The sequence below is a fragment of the Uranotaenia lowii genome, chromosome 2 (genome assembly GCF_029784155.1).
Source record: "Uranotaenia lowii strain MFRU-FL chromosome 2, ASM2978415v1, whole genome shotgun sequence".
Classification (NCBI taxonomy): Eukaryota; Metazoa; Arthropoda; class Insecta; order Diptera; family Culicidae; genus Uranotaenia; species Uranotaenia lowii.
This window is the reverse complement of record NC_073692.1, coordinates 402,323,009-402,339,752: the sequence shown is the minus strand read 5'-3', so window position 1 is coordinate 402,339,752 and position 16,744 is coordinate 402,323,009. Positions and strand designations below refer to the sequence as shown.

Genomic DNA, 16,744 nt, shown 5'->3' with positions numbered 1-16,744 from the left:
TAATTACTCGATTACAAAAATCAGCTGACTTTGAAAATTCTTTAAAAAAAATCTGATTTTCGAATTTAGGGCATCAAATGATGCTAAAATGTGAGAAATACTCTAATTTCAAATCCTCTGTTCAAAGTTTTTCTACAATGACTGAAACAATTTAAAAAAATTATAATATAAATTTGCAACATAAAGCTTTTAATATTATCTTTTTCAGCCACCAAGTGAATTTTTTAGCTACTGTTGGCTGATAGAAAAAAAATTACTGTGGATGAATATTGTCTGAAAATCATTTATGAGCTACTTTACAAGGTTTGCAAAACTTAAAATTTTGTACAAATTGTACAATTTGTACGGTTGAGAAACAAGCGTCCTTATAGCGCATTGAAACAGTGAGTGTTAAACGATTATTGAAAGATAATTTTTTTTCGAACAAATTAAAAACACAAGCAAAAATAGGGGTTTATCAGGTTATGAGGATGAATAAAAAAAAATCAGGCACATTGGCAACAAAGTCTAACATGGCTAAAATACACTCTGACTGAGTTGAAGAAAAGTGGAAAAATTCCTGACCTGGTCGTGCTCCCATTCTCGCCGGTTCCACCGTTAAGAAAAGTCAGGACTACTGTACCGGGTTGCCCACAGTTGGAAAAAGAAGGTGAGAAGGTCTTCCTCCGAACCATTGCAAGGCAAAACAGCTCCTTGGATATCCATTTCTGGAAAGTGCATAAAATTTTCCATGGATGAAAAATCTGTAATGCAATTGAAGGAACAGAAATCGAAAATTTTCTACTTTCTTTCAACAATTTATATATTTGTATTGGAAAAACGGTCAACACAATTTTATCTTATTATTTTTTTTTCTCGAAATAAAGTCTTAGCCTATTTGTGCATTTTATAATAATAATTAAAAAATACATACACCTATATGTATATATTTTTTTTATTATTATTATTTTTATATTTCGAACAAACCAGATACCTACATTTGTTGTAGTTGGGACTCTTGGGTTTCTTCATGTCATTCATACTTTTGCATCGGGGGTAAAAAAAAATTAAAATAATTTTTTTACCTCAAAAGCCTAGCCTTTTTTTCATCAAAAAAAAAAAAAAAAAAGGCTAGACACAATGTTTCCAAATATAAGGAGATACGTGTCGCTTTAAAGCCAACTTTATACTGATACCTGATAAACGATTATTGAAAGATAATTTTTTTTCGAACAAATTAAAAACTCAAGCAAAAATAGGGGTTTATCAGGTTATGAGGATGAATAAAAAAAATCAGGCACATTGGCAACCGTGTCAACGATGCAGTTGGCAGTAGGCTTCGGACGCATCTCAGAGCCCAACAAGAGCGGTGTATCTTTCAGCTCCGCTCTATAAAAGTTGTTGTGAACTGAGCAAGAGTTGTCGATTGGATCACAGTGACGATACACGCAATTAAAGAGCTTTTTTTATCCTTCACACGACACTTAAAATTGAAATGAGTGCTCTATAAGTGCGTGTAACAAAGAATACTCTGAAACAGGATGATTCTCCATCGGTAACAAGGTCCAACCTATGTCTGTGTGGCTTCCAACCTTCAGAGACCTACAATGGTTGGCAATCCACTTCGCTTGAAATTGTCTCTTCAGGCTATCCCCATATGCAATCCATCCGAAATATTTATTCAGATTCAATGAAACACACTTTACCTGACGGCAACTTATGGGATTCGAACCAAAAAGTTTTTTTTGCTGATACCGAGAATAGAACCCAGTACGCCTGGGTTACCAGACTTGCGTCAGCCTATCTGCAAGACCACATCAGCGCTCCCGAAGAGTACTCTGAAACAGTGAAGATAAAATCGCGAGTCTACATACTCGCACTTTGCCGTCTTTGCAGAACGATTCTATTTCGTTAAACTCAAATTGGAAATCCAAAAAATCGGTAATTTACACAAATTTTTTTTCGGTAGTGATTCTGAAATCTTTTATTTAATTTTGTTTAGTAAATGCCTTATAGTATCTTGTGTGCTTGCTTTTTTTCTGTTGTTTATACATTTTTGATACGGATTCTTGGTCGAAAATTTGCTCAAAAATCGGTATAAATACCGATAAATCAGTACATGTGGCATTGCTGCTCGGAAAACGATGTAGCTTCGAGTAAACTAGGTATGAGTTTGCTGCAATCAGGAGCGGTGATGCCACTCATACTGGTTATCCGGTATTTATACCGATTTAAGACAAAAATTTTAACCAAGATTACCGATTTCTTATCGATTTTCGAATCAATTGTTCGGACAGACAAAAATATTTCAAAGACATAACTAAAACTATCGTTTTTTGAAAATTACGAACGAATGTAATTCTGGCTTATAAAGTCTCAGCGCAGCCGAGAACATTTTTGTCTTCTATGCAGATTGTTTGCATGATTGAATCTTGATTATCGAGTGACATGGTAGACAAGATATTTTAGTACTTAAAGATGTTAAAAGCTTTTATCTTGAATGCACAAAACAGGAACTAAGATGGGTGTATGCTTGTGATAAATAGGAAAAGTCAACAAAATTTAACAAGAAAAAATATGAGGTTTAAAGACTTTTAAATTTTGATATATTTTGGGGTGCTTTTTCCAAAAATTCATTTTGTTTTTTTGTCTGCTTTTGTGTTCAAGATAGTTTTTGAAAATAGGGTTAAATTCATCGAATAAATTTTTACACTTTTTAAAGAAATTAGCAAGTGATTTTTATTTTTGGGAGAAAAGCTATTGAGGTATTATTTTCGTATTTTTTTCTATATCCGCAAAAAAACGAGAGTTTTGGCGAAATTAATCTAAATTGTATTTTTTATGTCATTAAATCCATCAATCAAATCGTTTCGCATTCTTCAACAAAGTTGTTGAATGAGTTAAAATCCTGAATATCAAAAACTCAATGCTTTTTTGAATTCGGTCAGAAATTGTTTTAATCTTATCTGTTCCAATCACTTAAAATTGTAGAATGTTTTTTTCCAAACATTGTATCTCTGAAACAAGAAAATCTAGGCACCAAAATTTCTCCTGTGTAGTTTACAGTATAAACTGTCACCTTAAATATGATGTTTTAAAATTGCCATTCTACTTTTTTAGTAAAATCCGTATTCATACCGATTTTTGGCATTTTTATACCGAATACCGATTTTTTTGGGCTTGAATACACCGTTTTGAATGTGGCATCAGTGATAGGGGGAACATCAGTTAGCAAAGTGAACGTACAGTTCTGTTAAATCAAAGTTCATGCTCGTTTTTGTTCGGCAGCCGAACACATAAATCGGACAACGCATCGGGCGTGGCTAAAAGTGATAAAGTCCAGTGATGCCAACCGTTTTTCAAAAATGTGTGGATTATTTTGAAAAAAATATTTGGAAAAGTCTGGATGGCAAACTTTATATGTGACGACCTTTTTTTTTTTTGTCGCCAGGTAGCAATACTGCAGTCTAAGGAATAACACTCATTACTTGACAATAATCATACATTTTATATACACTATTAATGCCTGAGGAAATTGTGGTGGTTTCGGCGCGCCGAAAGTTTTATTCATTGATATGACGAAGTCGCGCTGATTCAACGATTTGTAGTAAAATTTTATCTCATAGAAATACTAAAGTTTCGACAGCTGCAACAGCTTATCAACAAATCAGATGTCAAAAAACTGACCGGTACATGGTGCTAAATTTATTCAAGAATCAAATAAACATTGACATAAAAGCAGGGGCGGTCCTAGAGCCGGCTCTTGGGGGGGGGGGGGGGGGGGGGGAGAGTGTGCAGTTTCAAATGAGACTTAAATATTTGCTTCACTCCAGACCCGTGCGAAGGACACGTCCATGGGTGGGAGGTTTCGAATTTAAAATTATGTTTGAATTATAACAATACCAAAAAGAGGACAATAAATAAGCAAGTTAATTTCTCAAACCATATTTGAACCCGTAATCATCACACAAACTCGAAAAAAAAATTACAAATACGAATCAAAATTTCAAATCAATTTTATTTCTGGTTAGTTATTAATAAATTATTCGAAATGTTGGTTCTTATTCTGCATTTAAAAAAAAACAGGTAGGTATTTTCAAAATATTAGAAACGAAATGCGAATTAAAATTTGGAATAAAGCCAGAATTTGAGCAAGAAGAGAAATAATCAAATATAACACCAGATTTGATAAGAAATTAAACTTGAATTCTAACAAAAATCAGATCAGGTCAGAATAATTGACAATAAAGTTAATTATTAACCATATTAACTTAATTGTATAATATTTTGATCCATGAGGAGAGAATTGATGACATGTGATTAAATGCTTTTTACAAAATTCTAATCTCTCATTTTCAATATCCATACATTTCTTCCAACTTTCTATTTGCCAAGAATTTTCACAATGTTGAAATGTTCTTCGTTATGTTCTTTTAATTTTCACCGATAAGTTCGATTAATTAAATTAACAAAAAAAACACGTTGAAAAACACACTCTTCATAAACTAAAATAAAATATGAAGATAAAAAAGATAAGTTTTTATCATTTGAGAAAGATTTTTTTCCAATAAAAACGTCTTACCAAAATAAATCAAGAGATAGCATTTTAGTGTCTATGTTTTAATGATTGATTTAGAAGATTTTCTTGCGCTGAACTCGAATTTTTAACTTGATTTTGTTTATCACTTTTCGTTTTAGTGATATGAAGTTTATAATTTTTTAAATGAATCAGTTTTGAGTGAAGTGAATCATTTATAACTGATGAACTTACAAGTTAACATGAATAAAAAACTGATTTTGAACAATCTACAGTTTTTAATAATTTGGAAAGACAAGTATTTCTGACATTACTAAAGAAAGTTTTTAAAAACAAAGATTTTATTCCATTTATAAAAATTTTCTTCAGTCTGAAAAACGATTGGTTTCTGCTTTGAGAAATATCTTAAATTCAATGTAGTCATTACTTCTTTAAACATTCGTTAAAAGGCTATTTTTTTACAGAATTGGGAACAGTAAACAAACAGAAAACTTCAATTTGTTTTTTTTTTCACAGAAGTCAAAATTACTTGCGTTCTTGAGGAAAGAAATGTGGTATGAAGCCATATTTCAAATTTTTATTGTAATGTTTAAAAGTTTTGTCGGAAAAGTGCAGAATTTACTTAAATAATGTTTAACTTTTATAAACTTCGGGGCTTATTCTGCGACTCGAGTGACGTGACTCACGAAATTTCACTTTTTCGTACTGACTCCAGAAAAAGCTCCAGAAAAGAAATTTGTGTATCGATGAGCTCTGAAGACCTATAACAGCTCATCCGAACGAAAATTTCGAGGCTAGAGAGGCTATTTAAGCCAGCAAAACGATTTGAAATTTCGTGAGTCACGTCACTCGAGTCGCAGAATAAGCCCCTTCTTAAAAAAAACTATATTACATGACCATGATGCACAATGCTTCTCCTCTTCCTTTTAAATTTCATTGAACTAAATTAGAAGCTTGTTTAAAAAAAAAAAAAAATCAGAAAAGTTTAACAAACTTTCTCTACATACATATTTTGATATCCTTTTGAACAATTTATATATCATTTTATAAAAAAAAATTGCGAATCTTTAATATTCACTGCGAACAATTATTGATAAAAAATGATCATTTTCGTCATTTGTATATTGAGCAGTTTAACAATTATCAATTTAAGAACTCTTTAAAGAATCTTTCGATATAAATGTAATTTTACAAATAAAAGACAACACACATTTTTATAAAAGAAAATGTGAAAAAATTCTCAAGTTATCTACAATATTTTTCTTGAGTATCTATATATCACCGCAAAACTCTCACCAAAATTTAAGTGATTCTCGTTTAGCATCAATACTTTTGGAAATCAAAACATTTATTTGAGAAAATGTTGACAATTGCTATGGATTTAAAACTGGATATTTTATTATTTTTCTGAAGTGTCTGGCTGAATCGAAATACGAACTCTTGTTTCGATTCTTCAATTTATAAATCTATATATATAAAAATGAATTTCTGTCTGTCTGTCTGTCTGTCTGTCTGTCTGTCTGTCTGTCTGTTCCCTATAGACTCGGAAACTACTGAACCGATTTGCGTGAAACTTGGCAGGTGGGGGTATTGGAGGTAGGGGAAGGTTCCTATTATGGTTTGAGACCCCTCCCTCTCTCATGAAGGGGGGGAGGGGCCTCCCAAACAAAAGACAATTTTTTGCATAATTCGAGAACCCATCAAGCAAATGGTATCGAATTTGGCATGGGGTGGTATTTGGGAACGAGGAATATTTCTATGAATATCAGGTATCCCTCCCTCCTCTCAGAGGGGTGATAAGAAGGGGGAGGGGGGCTATCTTACAATTTTTCATATAACTCGAAAACTAATCAAGATATTGGAACCAAATTTGGCACGGGAAGGTATTTGGATACGAAAAATACTTCAATGATTATTTGAGACCCCTCCCTCTTTCCAGTATAAAGAGGGAGGGTCCTCTTTCATATTTTTTCACATAACTCAAAAACTATTAAAGCAAATGGAACCAAATTTTGCATGGGAGGGTATTTGGATACGAAAAATATTTCTAAGATTATTTGAGACTCCTCCCTCTTTCCAGTAGGGAGATATAAAGGGGGGAGGGGGCCTTTTTTATAATTTTTTACATAACTCAAAAACTAATTAAGCAAATTGAACCAAATTTGGCATGGGCGGGTATTTGGGGACGTGACATGTTCTAATGATTGTTTGAGACCCCTTCCTTCTTCCAGAGGGGAGAAAAGAAAGAAGGAGTGGAGTTTCATACAATTTTTACTGCATAACTCAAGAACTACAACAGCAAATGGAACCAAATTTGGCATGGAACGAAATTTGGGTACGAGAAATGCTTCTATGAATATTTGGAATCCCTCACTCCTTCAAAGATGTGGATGAAAAGGGGGAGGAGAGGTCTCTACTTCAGTTTTCAGTATAACTGGAGAGTTGATCGAGCAAATTGAACCATATTTGGCATTTGAGGGTTTTTGGATACGAGAAATGTTTCTATTATAAATTTAAGCCCCAACTTTTTTTCAGCGGAAAGATATATAGGGGGGCTTCCATACAATTTTTTTGCATAATTCAAGAATTAATTGAGCAAATGAAACTAAATTTGGCATCAAAAAGAATTTGAGTACGAGAAATACTTTTTCTTTGTGAAGCAATACCTTTCTTGCAGTAGGATGATAAAATTGGGAATATGGGAAGGGAAGAGAAGGCTTTCATTTAACTTTTTTTTATTAAATCCGAGAAATGGACAAAACATAACATGGAAAATCATTTTGCTATGATTCTTTGAATATCTGACACACCATCCTCCTTTCAGTGGGTAGGTACCTACACACTACCAAAAAAATCTGGAAAATTATATCACATATGATGTAAATAAAAAGAAGCATCATATATGACGGAATTTTCAGTGCCAGTTATACATTACACGCCTGTAATATTATGCAGCGTGTAATATGAAAGTGATGTAAATTTCAAAGCCACTGAATTCTGGAAAAATCCTATTGGAATTTGTTTTATTTATTTTTTTATTGACCAGATTCAATGGAGTTTTTTCATCTTTTTACAAGAAACAACCTTTTAATAATAAATTTCAATTATTTTATTAATCTACAAACAAATTTTAATGATTCATTAATTTTAAAAGGCACTTGCACCACCTTTCACTTTCTTTCGAAGTACCGGATCTAAGCAGAGTAGTGTGGGCCGCTTCCAGAACCACTTCCGCTGCCGCTGCTTTTCGGAGATATCCGGAAACAACGATATCGATGGTCTGAGAAGCTAACTGCTTTAAAAAAATACTTCGGTTCAAGACTTGACTAAACACTCTGTTTACATTTGTGTTCCTGTTTTTGACAGTTTTCATTTTTACATGACATAGCGTTCAGTGTAATGTAATATTAAATAAACTCCATGGCTCCATTTGTTAAATTACAGCATATATGATGTAACGAAAAAAAAATCATCACATATGATGGAATTTTCAGAGCGAGTTGAATATAACACGTCTTTGAATTTCAACAGACGTGTAAAATTTGAAAGACATGTAAATATTTAAGACGTGTAATATTTAATTCGCACTGAAAATTCCGTCATTTGTGATGCTTCTTTTTATTTACATCATATGTGATGGAAATTTACATAAAATAATCGCGTTCCGTGTCAAGTAATATTCATGTCATTAAAATTCAGTGCTATTATGAATTCAACTTTTTTCAATCCATAAATTTACATCAACAAATCGCGTTCGACGTCATGTAATATTAAAGGTTTTTCAATTTCAGTGTTGTTAAGGATTCAGATTTTTTTTCTGTGTAGGAGGAGGGAGTTGAGGCCAATACACTTTTGTTAGCATAAGTTCTCAATTTATGCAAACAAAACCAACACATGGAAATAAATATGGCATGGAAAGGTACCTGGTTACGAGATATGTTTCTACGAATGTTAAAGACCCTTACGCTTTACAGTGTAGAGAGAGGAAGAAAGAAGGCTCCTTTTAAATTATGTTGTAAAGCTTAAAAACATATCAACCAATAAAGTTATAATTTGATATAAGAGGATTTTTGGACACGAAAAAATGGGTATGATTATTAAAGACCACGACCTCCATTCAGCAGGGGGTGAAGGGAAGGAGAGGGGAGGCTCTCTTATCAGTTTTTAGCATAAATCCAGAGAATATCAAGCAAAAACAATCATATTTTATAAGTTAGATTGTTTGGGTACGAATAATTTGAGACCCTCCAGACAGATCAAAATTATCAGATCTTTTACACAAACTAATAGAGCAAGATTCAGAATATTAGTTTAAGTTATCTTTGTGTTGCAATTCGAAACTCCAGCTGCAGCTCCCATTTTATAGCGGTTGCTTATGAATTGTGTTATAATGCCAATAAAACAATAAAAATTTGAATAATTTTTGAAAAAAATCATTTGATTTTGGAAGGTGTAGCAAAGCACACCGGGTCAGCTAGTACAAATATAATTCTAAAACAAAATCATTAAAATCAAATTCCTTAGTATGCAGCTTTCCTTACTTTATTTTTATTTGTTTTCTCTTAAATTTCAAGCTGTCATAGATTTTAAAATTTATTGTAACTGGAAATAGTTACAAATTTGAAACAAATGATTTTCTAAAAAAGTGAAAAAAAATTCGTATTTTTGCTTCAAACACTCAATATGTATATTATCATTTACTCAATATTTTCAAACTTATTGTACAATTTAATATTTAAAAAAAATAATAAAGGGTTCATTTCTTAAAGCCTATACCATTTTTCAAAGAAAAGTCCTAATCAATTGAAATTGAATTAACAAAACTTTCTGATTCAGGGTGGATTTGCAACTTAAATTATTAAGCTAGATTCCTTCTAAAAATTTTAAATATTATGGGCTGCAGTATCGGCGATATATTTGGTGTGAATTTGGAACTCCAGCCGTGTTGGTCAAAAATTAGAAAAATATCTCGAGCGATTACTTTGTTCCCGAGAAAACAGTCGAATGATGACGGGATATTGTCATCACTGGTTTTATCTCATCTGGGAAATATTAATACATAGGCATGTTTTTGAAGCCTATGTTTTAAAAACTCTTTTTGGAGGTTTATTCTTGGATTCAATTTTTATCAGATTTTGTTCATAACCTCTAATTTTAGAAGTAGAATTTTTGATATTTTTGGAAAATTGAATAGATATGAATGTATAAAAATGTATAAAAGAAACATATATGGTCAGCGAATTAGATTAAACACTGTAAGACTATACAGTGTAAGTGCCCTAACAAAAGTAATTTGGCGAAAATCAGTCTAGGGAATTGCAAGGTACAGTTAGTTTGGCGGACCCAATTTTTGCAATTTTAAGAATTCAAGAAATTAATAAATTCTTTTATTTAAAAATCACCCCCACGGAGTGGAAAATTTTGAAAATTTGAAAGAACACCCACTAGGAAAAGTTCGAAGTTTTTATATAAATTCCAGCATTTGCGAGTATTTTGTTACGGTTTTTTGCCGCTTGGGGGGGGGGGGGGTGATCACCCCGATCAACCCCGCCCCCCCATAGGACCGCGCCTGCATAAAAGTAACCAATGAAATTTAAATTTTGAGTTTTGGCCAGGTTTTTGGGTGAAATACTCCTGTGTGCGGCGGTACTACGATTTATGCTAAACATTCTGTTTTATAACCTTTTCGTGGCATTTATTACTCTTCAATTACTAATTCAAATCATTTCCTGCCATTCTGCAACGAAAAATCTGAATTTTTACTAATTTGTCAAAAACAAAATTGCAAATGTCTGGAAGAAATGACAAAAATCTGGAAGAATGGAAACTTAAAAAAGTCTGGCAACAGTCCAAAAAATCTGGAAGATCCAGACAAAATCTGTAAGGTTGACATCACTGATAGGTCAAGGAAAAGAGAAACGAGCGAATTTTCGCTCGGTTTGTCGGGAAACGAACGCATGTGTGCATCCGTGTACGTTAAGCTTCGTTCTGTTGATTCTGTGTCTTTTTTTTCCTTACTTGGATGGAAAACACCAATGCTGAACTGTTTTTTTTTCCGTTTTTTGTACATCGATGTTATGCTTAGAAGAAATATAAACTAAATCTGCACATAATATGATCACATGATCTGCAGTTCCATGTTCCAAGTTTCCAATCGCTGGTCCCTTTTCGTCGCGTGGGTCTTTGCCGATTTCCATCCGAATGTTTCTGTACACTGTTATTCTCAGAAATTTGAATTTTGGTCAACACCAGACCTCAACATTTAATGTATTTCTCAGTCATTTGGTTTAAAAACTAAAATTTCGATTTTTTCGATTTCCTTTGGTCCCATATGATTATTCTTGAGGGTCAAAATCCAGTTTTTCATCAAGCACATTGGTCTTCTTTGGTGAATTTCTTCTGCCGATGAATATGCTTTTTCTAAAAGGTTACACTATGACAAATATTTTATTCAAAGACCGTATTTCGAATATACTGCCGCTGCCGGCAAGTCTGTCCCATATGCAAAAACAACGAACCGAGAAAAACGGTTTTAAAGATTTTTATGAACTTTCGTGGATTTTTCGGTTGAAACTTTACCTTTTCTGCTTCTTTCTTCACAGATATTAAGATAATTGTTGTAGAATTTCTTCCAATGTGTTTTTGATTTGGAAGTTGTTGATGCGGAGGAGAAAATAATGATGGGACAGCCTTGCGAGTATATTTCGCATGCGGATTAAATATACCCGCGAAGCTGTCCCATATTTGGCTTTTCTTTTGTCAGTTGATCATTTAATTCTCTTTATCTGCGCTGTATTATTCACTTTACTGGTTGTTTACTGATAAAAATAAGTTTGAAATGATGTTTATGACATGATTAGATAGTCAAAGATAAAGAAAGTTTATCGTAAGAATTGAGTGGGTCTAAAATAAAAGGAATAACAACGTTCCATGAATAAAACAACCTGTACCATCATATTTTGGAAAGTTTTTCGGTCGATTATCTTTTTAGATAGACTATAAATACCTTCAAATTAAATTAATGCTGAATCAGAAACAGCAAAGTATCTTGGCTGCAAATATTTGATGAGAAAAATCAATTCAATATGACTTAAGCGTGTGCTACCAGGTACGCGTATTTTTGTTCATAGATTTTAAATAAGTCCAAGAAGCAAGTAACAGCATGACAAAAACCTAAAAAATATGGCATTGTATGAATATTTGTAGAATTAACGTAAATTAGAGGAGCAATTTTGAAGCATTCAGTATAAATAGACATATGGGACAACTTTGCGGATATATTTCATATGGGACAGACATGACTTGGTATTTTTTTCATATATGTTCAGAACAAAGTTATGAAAGTTTTTAGTCTAAATTGAAGAACTAACTGTATTTGAACGATTTTTGAGATAAACTGAGAAATGACGAAAATGCATATGGGACAGTCTTGCGAATAGCGGCAGTATAGTAAAGATAAAAAAAAAGTTCTTAAATATCAAAAAAGGGTTTACACTCTTTAGGGGAATATTCATCACTGTTAAAGGGACTTCAAAATTTTCGACCACCCCGATCGGAACACTCAATTTGAAATGCATGCTATTTCGTCGAGTAATGTCCAATTTCAACCCCAAATCAATATTCGGCCAAATGAGAAACACTTTATTGATGAAAAACAGGTTTTTCATATTACTCCGAACAAAGCGTCCTAAAATCCTATACAAATTTTAGGTTCTTGAGCAACCCTTTCACGTGGTCCTATGTGACCCAACTTTTCACCGTATCTTGTACCAACTAGGCCGAGGAATACATAAAGCCTGCAGTGCATAACATTTAACGGATTTTTAAATTTCCCATACGGATTTAGAGCGCTCTAATGTAGGTTTGCGCAGTCCGTGGCGTAGAGAAGCCTTCAAGTCTTCTAAGCCAGCGGGCATGAGATCAATTCCCTGTCATGGCATTCATAGTACACTTTCTGAGCGTTGGTGGTTTTAGCATTTGTAAGGCGCTAGCCATCGTATCCCCGAAAGATGTACGCTTAGAGTTAATAAAAAGGAATCTCTTCGAGAAAACATCAAGTTTCATTGAGGTCCTGTTTGTTTTTGTGTTCGTAAGTTGTCTTTAGTCTTAAAAGTATTCTAAGTTTAAAGGTTTTGAAAAACCAGATGTTAGATAATTAAATAATAATCTAATTTTTTTTCCTACTTCCAGTCCTTCTCGCACAAGCCGCTGTCTACACCCCTGGCAATGCTCCGGTCTACAATCCGAACGAGGGCGTCCAGGCCGTCGTCCCAACACAGGTCAACAACCCCGGCTATTTGGTAACCCAAACCGTCTACGGCTTCCTGGATTTCACCACCACCATCGGCAACACGGTAATGATTTTCTCACCGCAGAGTGCATCCGCAGCCGTAACTGGTAAGTAATGGAGGTTTTTCTATTCTTAAAACACATTTTGGTGCTTGTGGTTGCTTTCCTATAACTTTTGTGCCGCCTTGCAGAGCCCCCGAAAACGACACAGGCCCCGCCCCCGGTGATCGAAACTTCCCCGCTGCCAGTTACGACGACCCCGAATGTTCCGCCACAGGCAGCCGCCCTTGTCCTGCCGGAAGAAATCAAACCGAGCAAGACGGTGATCTTGCCGAGTCAACCGCAGGAAAAGGTCAGCATCGTTCAGGTCATTGCCGAAACGGCGAAACCCTACGTGGTAAAGCCTCAGGCTGCGGTGAAGTTCGTGCAGAAATCCGTTAAGCCGATTAAACCGATTGGAAAGCCAAAGGTTTCTATCGTTGAGGTTTCTCCGGTAAAGATTGTGGAGGTCGAAGAGAAGAGGGTGGAACTTTTGGCCGACAAGAAGGTTCAGGTCGTGAAACCGGCTCATCCACCGATTATCAAGGTTGTGGCGTCACGAGTCGTTGAAGTTACCACTGAGAAGGAGATTGTTACACCGGAACCTCAACCGGAACAAGAAGATGAAGAAGAGGAAGAGGTTGAGGAAGAAGTTGAGGAAGAACCTGAACACGAGGAAGAAGAAGAGGAAGAGGTAGAAGAAACCGAAGCTCAGGAACAAGAAGTTGAGGAAGAGAAGGTAGAAGAGATCAAAGAAGAGGAATCTGCCAAGGAACCAGAACAAGCTGAAGAGGAGAAAATCGAAGAAAAGAAACCACTAACTGTGGAAGTTTCCAAGGTTAAGAAAGTGAACGAGCCAACGATCGAAGCTGTTCAGAAAGAACACTCTCCAATTGACTTCTCGACAATAACCGAAGAAAGTGAGTCGGAACAAACCGAAGGACAGGACGAAACCCAAGAAGAACACCACGAGGAAGAGGAACCGGCACCAGTGCTGCAGATCGGAAACAACATCGCTCCAGAGCCGGAATACGACTTCCTCTCTCGGCAGCCATCGGAATACGTCGAGGAAACGTTCCGCGTAGTCAACCTGAAGCCATCTGCTTCGGTAGCTCCAGCTGCTGCTGCTGCTGCCCCAAGTCCAAAGCAGGGCAAGGCAAAGCGCGGACAAGGTAATAAAATCCGCCCGACCGGGTTGGTCACCAAGCTCGGTGGAACCGTAATCCGAGATGGAGCCACAACGGTCCACGAAACGAGCGTCATCGGCACCTACATTTCAGGAAAGTATGCCCAGGTCCTACAAAGCACTTCTCATGTATTTCAAGGTAATTCTGCTGCTGCTGCTGCTGCCCCGGCAGGAAATCAACAGAAGGCTCCGGGTCCTAAAGTGACCGCAACTCCAACGCTCCGAATCCTTAAGACCGCTGCCCCCAATCTACCCGGAAAGGGTCCCCGTTACAATCCGGAAGCGGCCTCGATCATCACGCCATCCCCTTCATCTCAGCAAGCGTTGGAGGACACCGGTCTACCACTGGAAAATCTTTTCGCTAACCAACCCAGCTCGAATCTTGTAAGGCCATCGCGCCGTCTCAGTGGACCCGGAGCCGCCAACGTTGCCGCCGGAAGTTTCAAGAACCGTCTGAAGAGCCGCATCGGCGGCAAGGACGATAGTAACGATTTGCTGCAGGAACGGTCCGACAATCTGGGCCTGGATGAACCCGTGGGACCTCCTGCCCAGCAGCAGCAGCAACAACAACAACAACAGCAGCAAGCTAGCTTTGGTAATGGCAAAAAAACTAACCGCTACCGTAACACGCAAACTGTTAAGCCTGCTGCCGCCGGCAAGAAGTAAGTAACGTCACGATTTGAGGTTATGTTTCCGCCATCCTATGACTTGGGTTCGTAACTTCATACACTATATATTCGTTTTTTTTTTCGACGAATTAACCAGCATGTGCAGTGGTCGCCCTGAGATTTTTTTGGTTGGATGGGGAGTGATGAGAATTGATACTTGGACATTATCATTAAGTTCTTTAAAATTTACAACAATTCATTAGGATTGCATTCCGATACTTGCAAACTCTTAAACGATCATGAGAGCATCGAATGCACTTACATCTACCTCAAAGATACTAAATTGGTAGAATTTCGTCTAGTCGGTTTTGAGATGAAATACTACTGGAAATACAGAAATTGTATACAGAGCACATATTTCAACATCTATCAAATCTTTAAAAAAAACTAAAAAAAATAATACCCACCAATATTCAGATTTCTTAAAAAAATCATGTAAGAATGTTCCATGTTTCCTTAATAAATCTGAATCTCATATTGAAAAATATTATTTAATGATAATTTTGGCAGGGATGTTAATTTGTTTTTTTTTTTAATACGAATGTTTCTATGAAAAATTATCTAATTTGTCAAAACTGGTAAAATTGTCAAATTTTGACAAAATTGTCAAAATTGTCAAAATTATCCAAATTGTCAAAATTGTCAAAATTGTCAAAATTGTCAAAATTGTCAAAATTGTCAAAATTGTCAAAATTGTCAAAATTGTCAAAATTGTCAAAATTGTCAAAATTGTCAAAATTGTCAAAATTGTCAAAATTGTCAAAATTGTCAAAATTGTCAAAATTGTCAAAATTGTCAAAATTGTCAAAATTGTCAAAATTGTCAAAATTGTCAAAATTGTCAAAATTGTCAAAATTGTCAAAATTGTCAAAATTGTCAAAATTGTCAAAATTGTCCAAATTGTCACAAATGTCAAAATTGTCAGAATTGTCAAAATTGTCAAAATTGTCAAAATTGTCAAATTTGACAATTGGACAATTTTGACAATTTTGACAATTTTGACAATTTTGACAATTTTGACAATCATTTTTTTCAATTTTGACAATTTTGACAATTTCGACAATTTTGTCAATTTTGACAATTTTGACAATTTTGACAATTTTGACAATTTTGACAATTTTGACAATTTTGACAGTTTTGACAATTTTGACAATTTTGACAATTTTGACAATTTTGACAATTTTGACAATTTTGACAATTTTGACAATTTTGACAATTTTGACAATTTTGACAATTTTGACAATTTTGACAATTTGACAATTTTGACATCTTTGACAATTTCGACAATTTTGACAATTTTGACAATTTTGACAATTTTGACAATTTTGACAATTTTGACAATTTGGACAATTTTGACAATTTTGACAATTTTGACAATTTTGACATCTTTGACAATTTTGACAATTTTGACAATTTTGACAATTTTGACAATTTTGACAATTTTGACAATTTTGACAATTTTGACAATTTTGACAATTTTGACAATTTTGACAATTTTGACAATTTTGACAATTTTGACAATTTTGACAATTTTGACAATTTTGACAATTTTGACAATTTTGACAATTTTGACAATTTTGACAATTTTGACAATTTTGACAATTTTGACAATTTTGGCAATTTTGACAATTTGGACAATTTTAACAATTTTGACAATTTTGACAATTTTGACAATTTTGACAATTTTGGCAATTTTGACAATTTGGACAATTTTGACAATTTTGACAATTTTGACAATTTTGACAATTTTGACAATTTTGACAATTTTGACAATTTTGACAATTTTGACAATTTTGACAATTTTGACAATTTTGACAATTTTGACAATTTTGACAATTTTGACAATTTTGACAATTTTGACAATTTTGACAATTTTGACAATTTTGACAATTTTGACAATTTTGACAATTTTGACAATTTTGACAATTTTGACAATTTTGACAATTTTGACAATTTTGACAATTTTGACAATTTTGACAATTTTGACAATTTTGACAATTTTGACAATTTTGACAATTTTGACAATTTTGACAATTTTGACAATTT

General features: G+C 34.3%; 1 protein-coding gene across 8 annotated transcripts in view; it reads left to right on the top strand.

The window, feature by feature from the left end:
• Positions 1–16,744, top strand: part of LOC129744475 (msx2-interacting protein-like) — a 523,727-nt gene that overhangs the window by 491,363 nt on the left and 15,620 nt on the right. For 7 of the 8 annotated variants that reach the window (XM_055737004.1, XM_055737000.1, XM_055737001.1 and 4 more), the window contains 2 exons: positions 12,707–12,913; positions 12,997–14,692. In XM_055737004.1, the coding sequence (XP_055592979.1) occupies positions 12,707–12,913; positions 12,997–14,692 (1,903 nt within the window). The remainder of the gene's footprint in view (positions 1–12,706; positions 12,914–12,996; positions 14,693–16,744) is intronic. The other variant, XM_055737003.1, reaches the window with a different exon arrangement.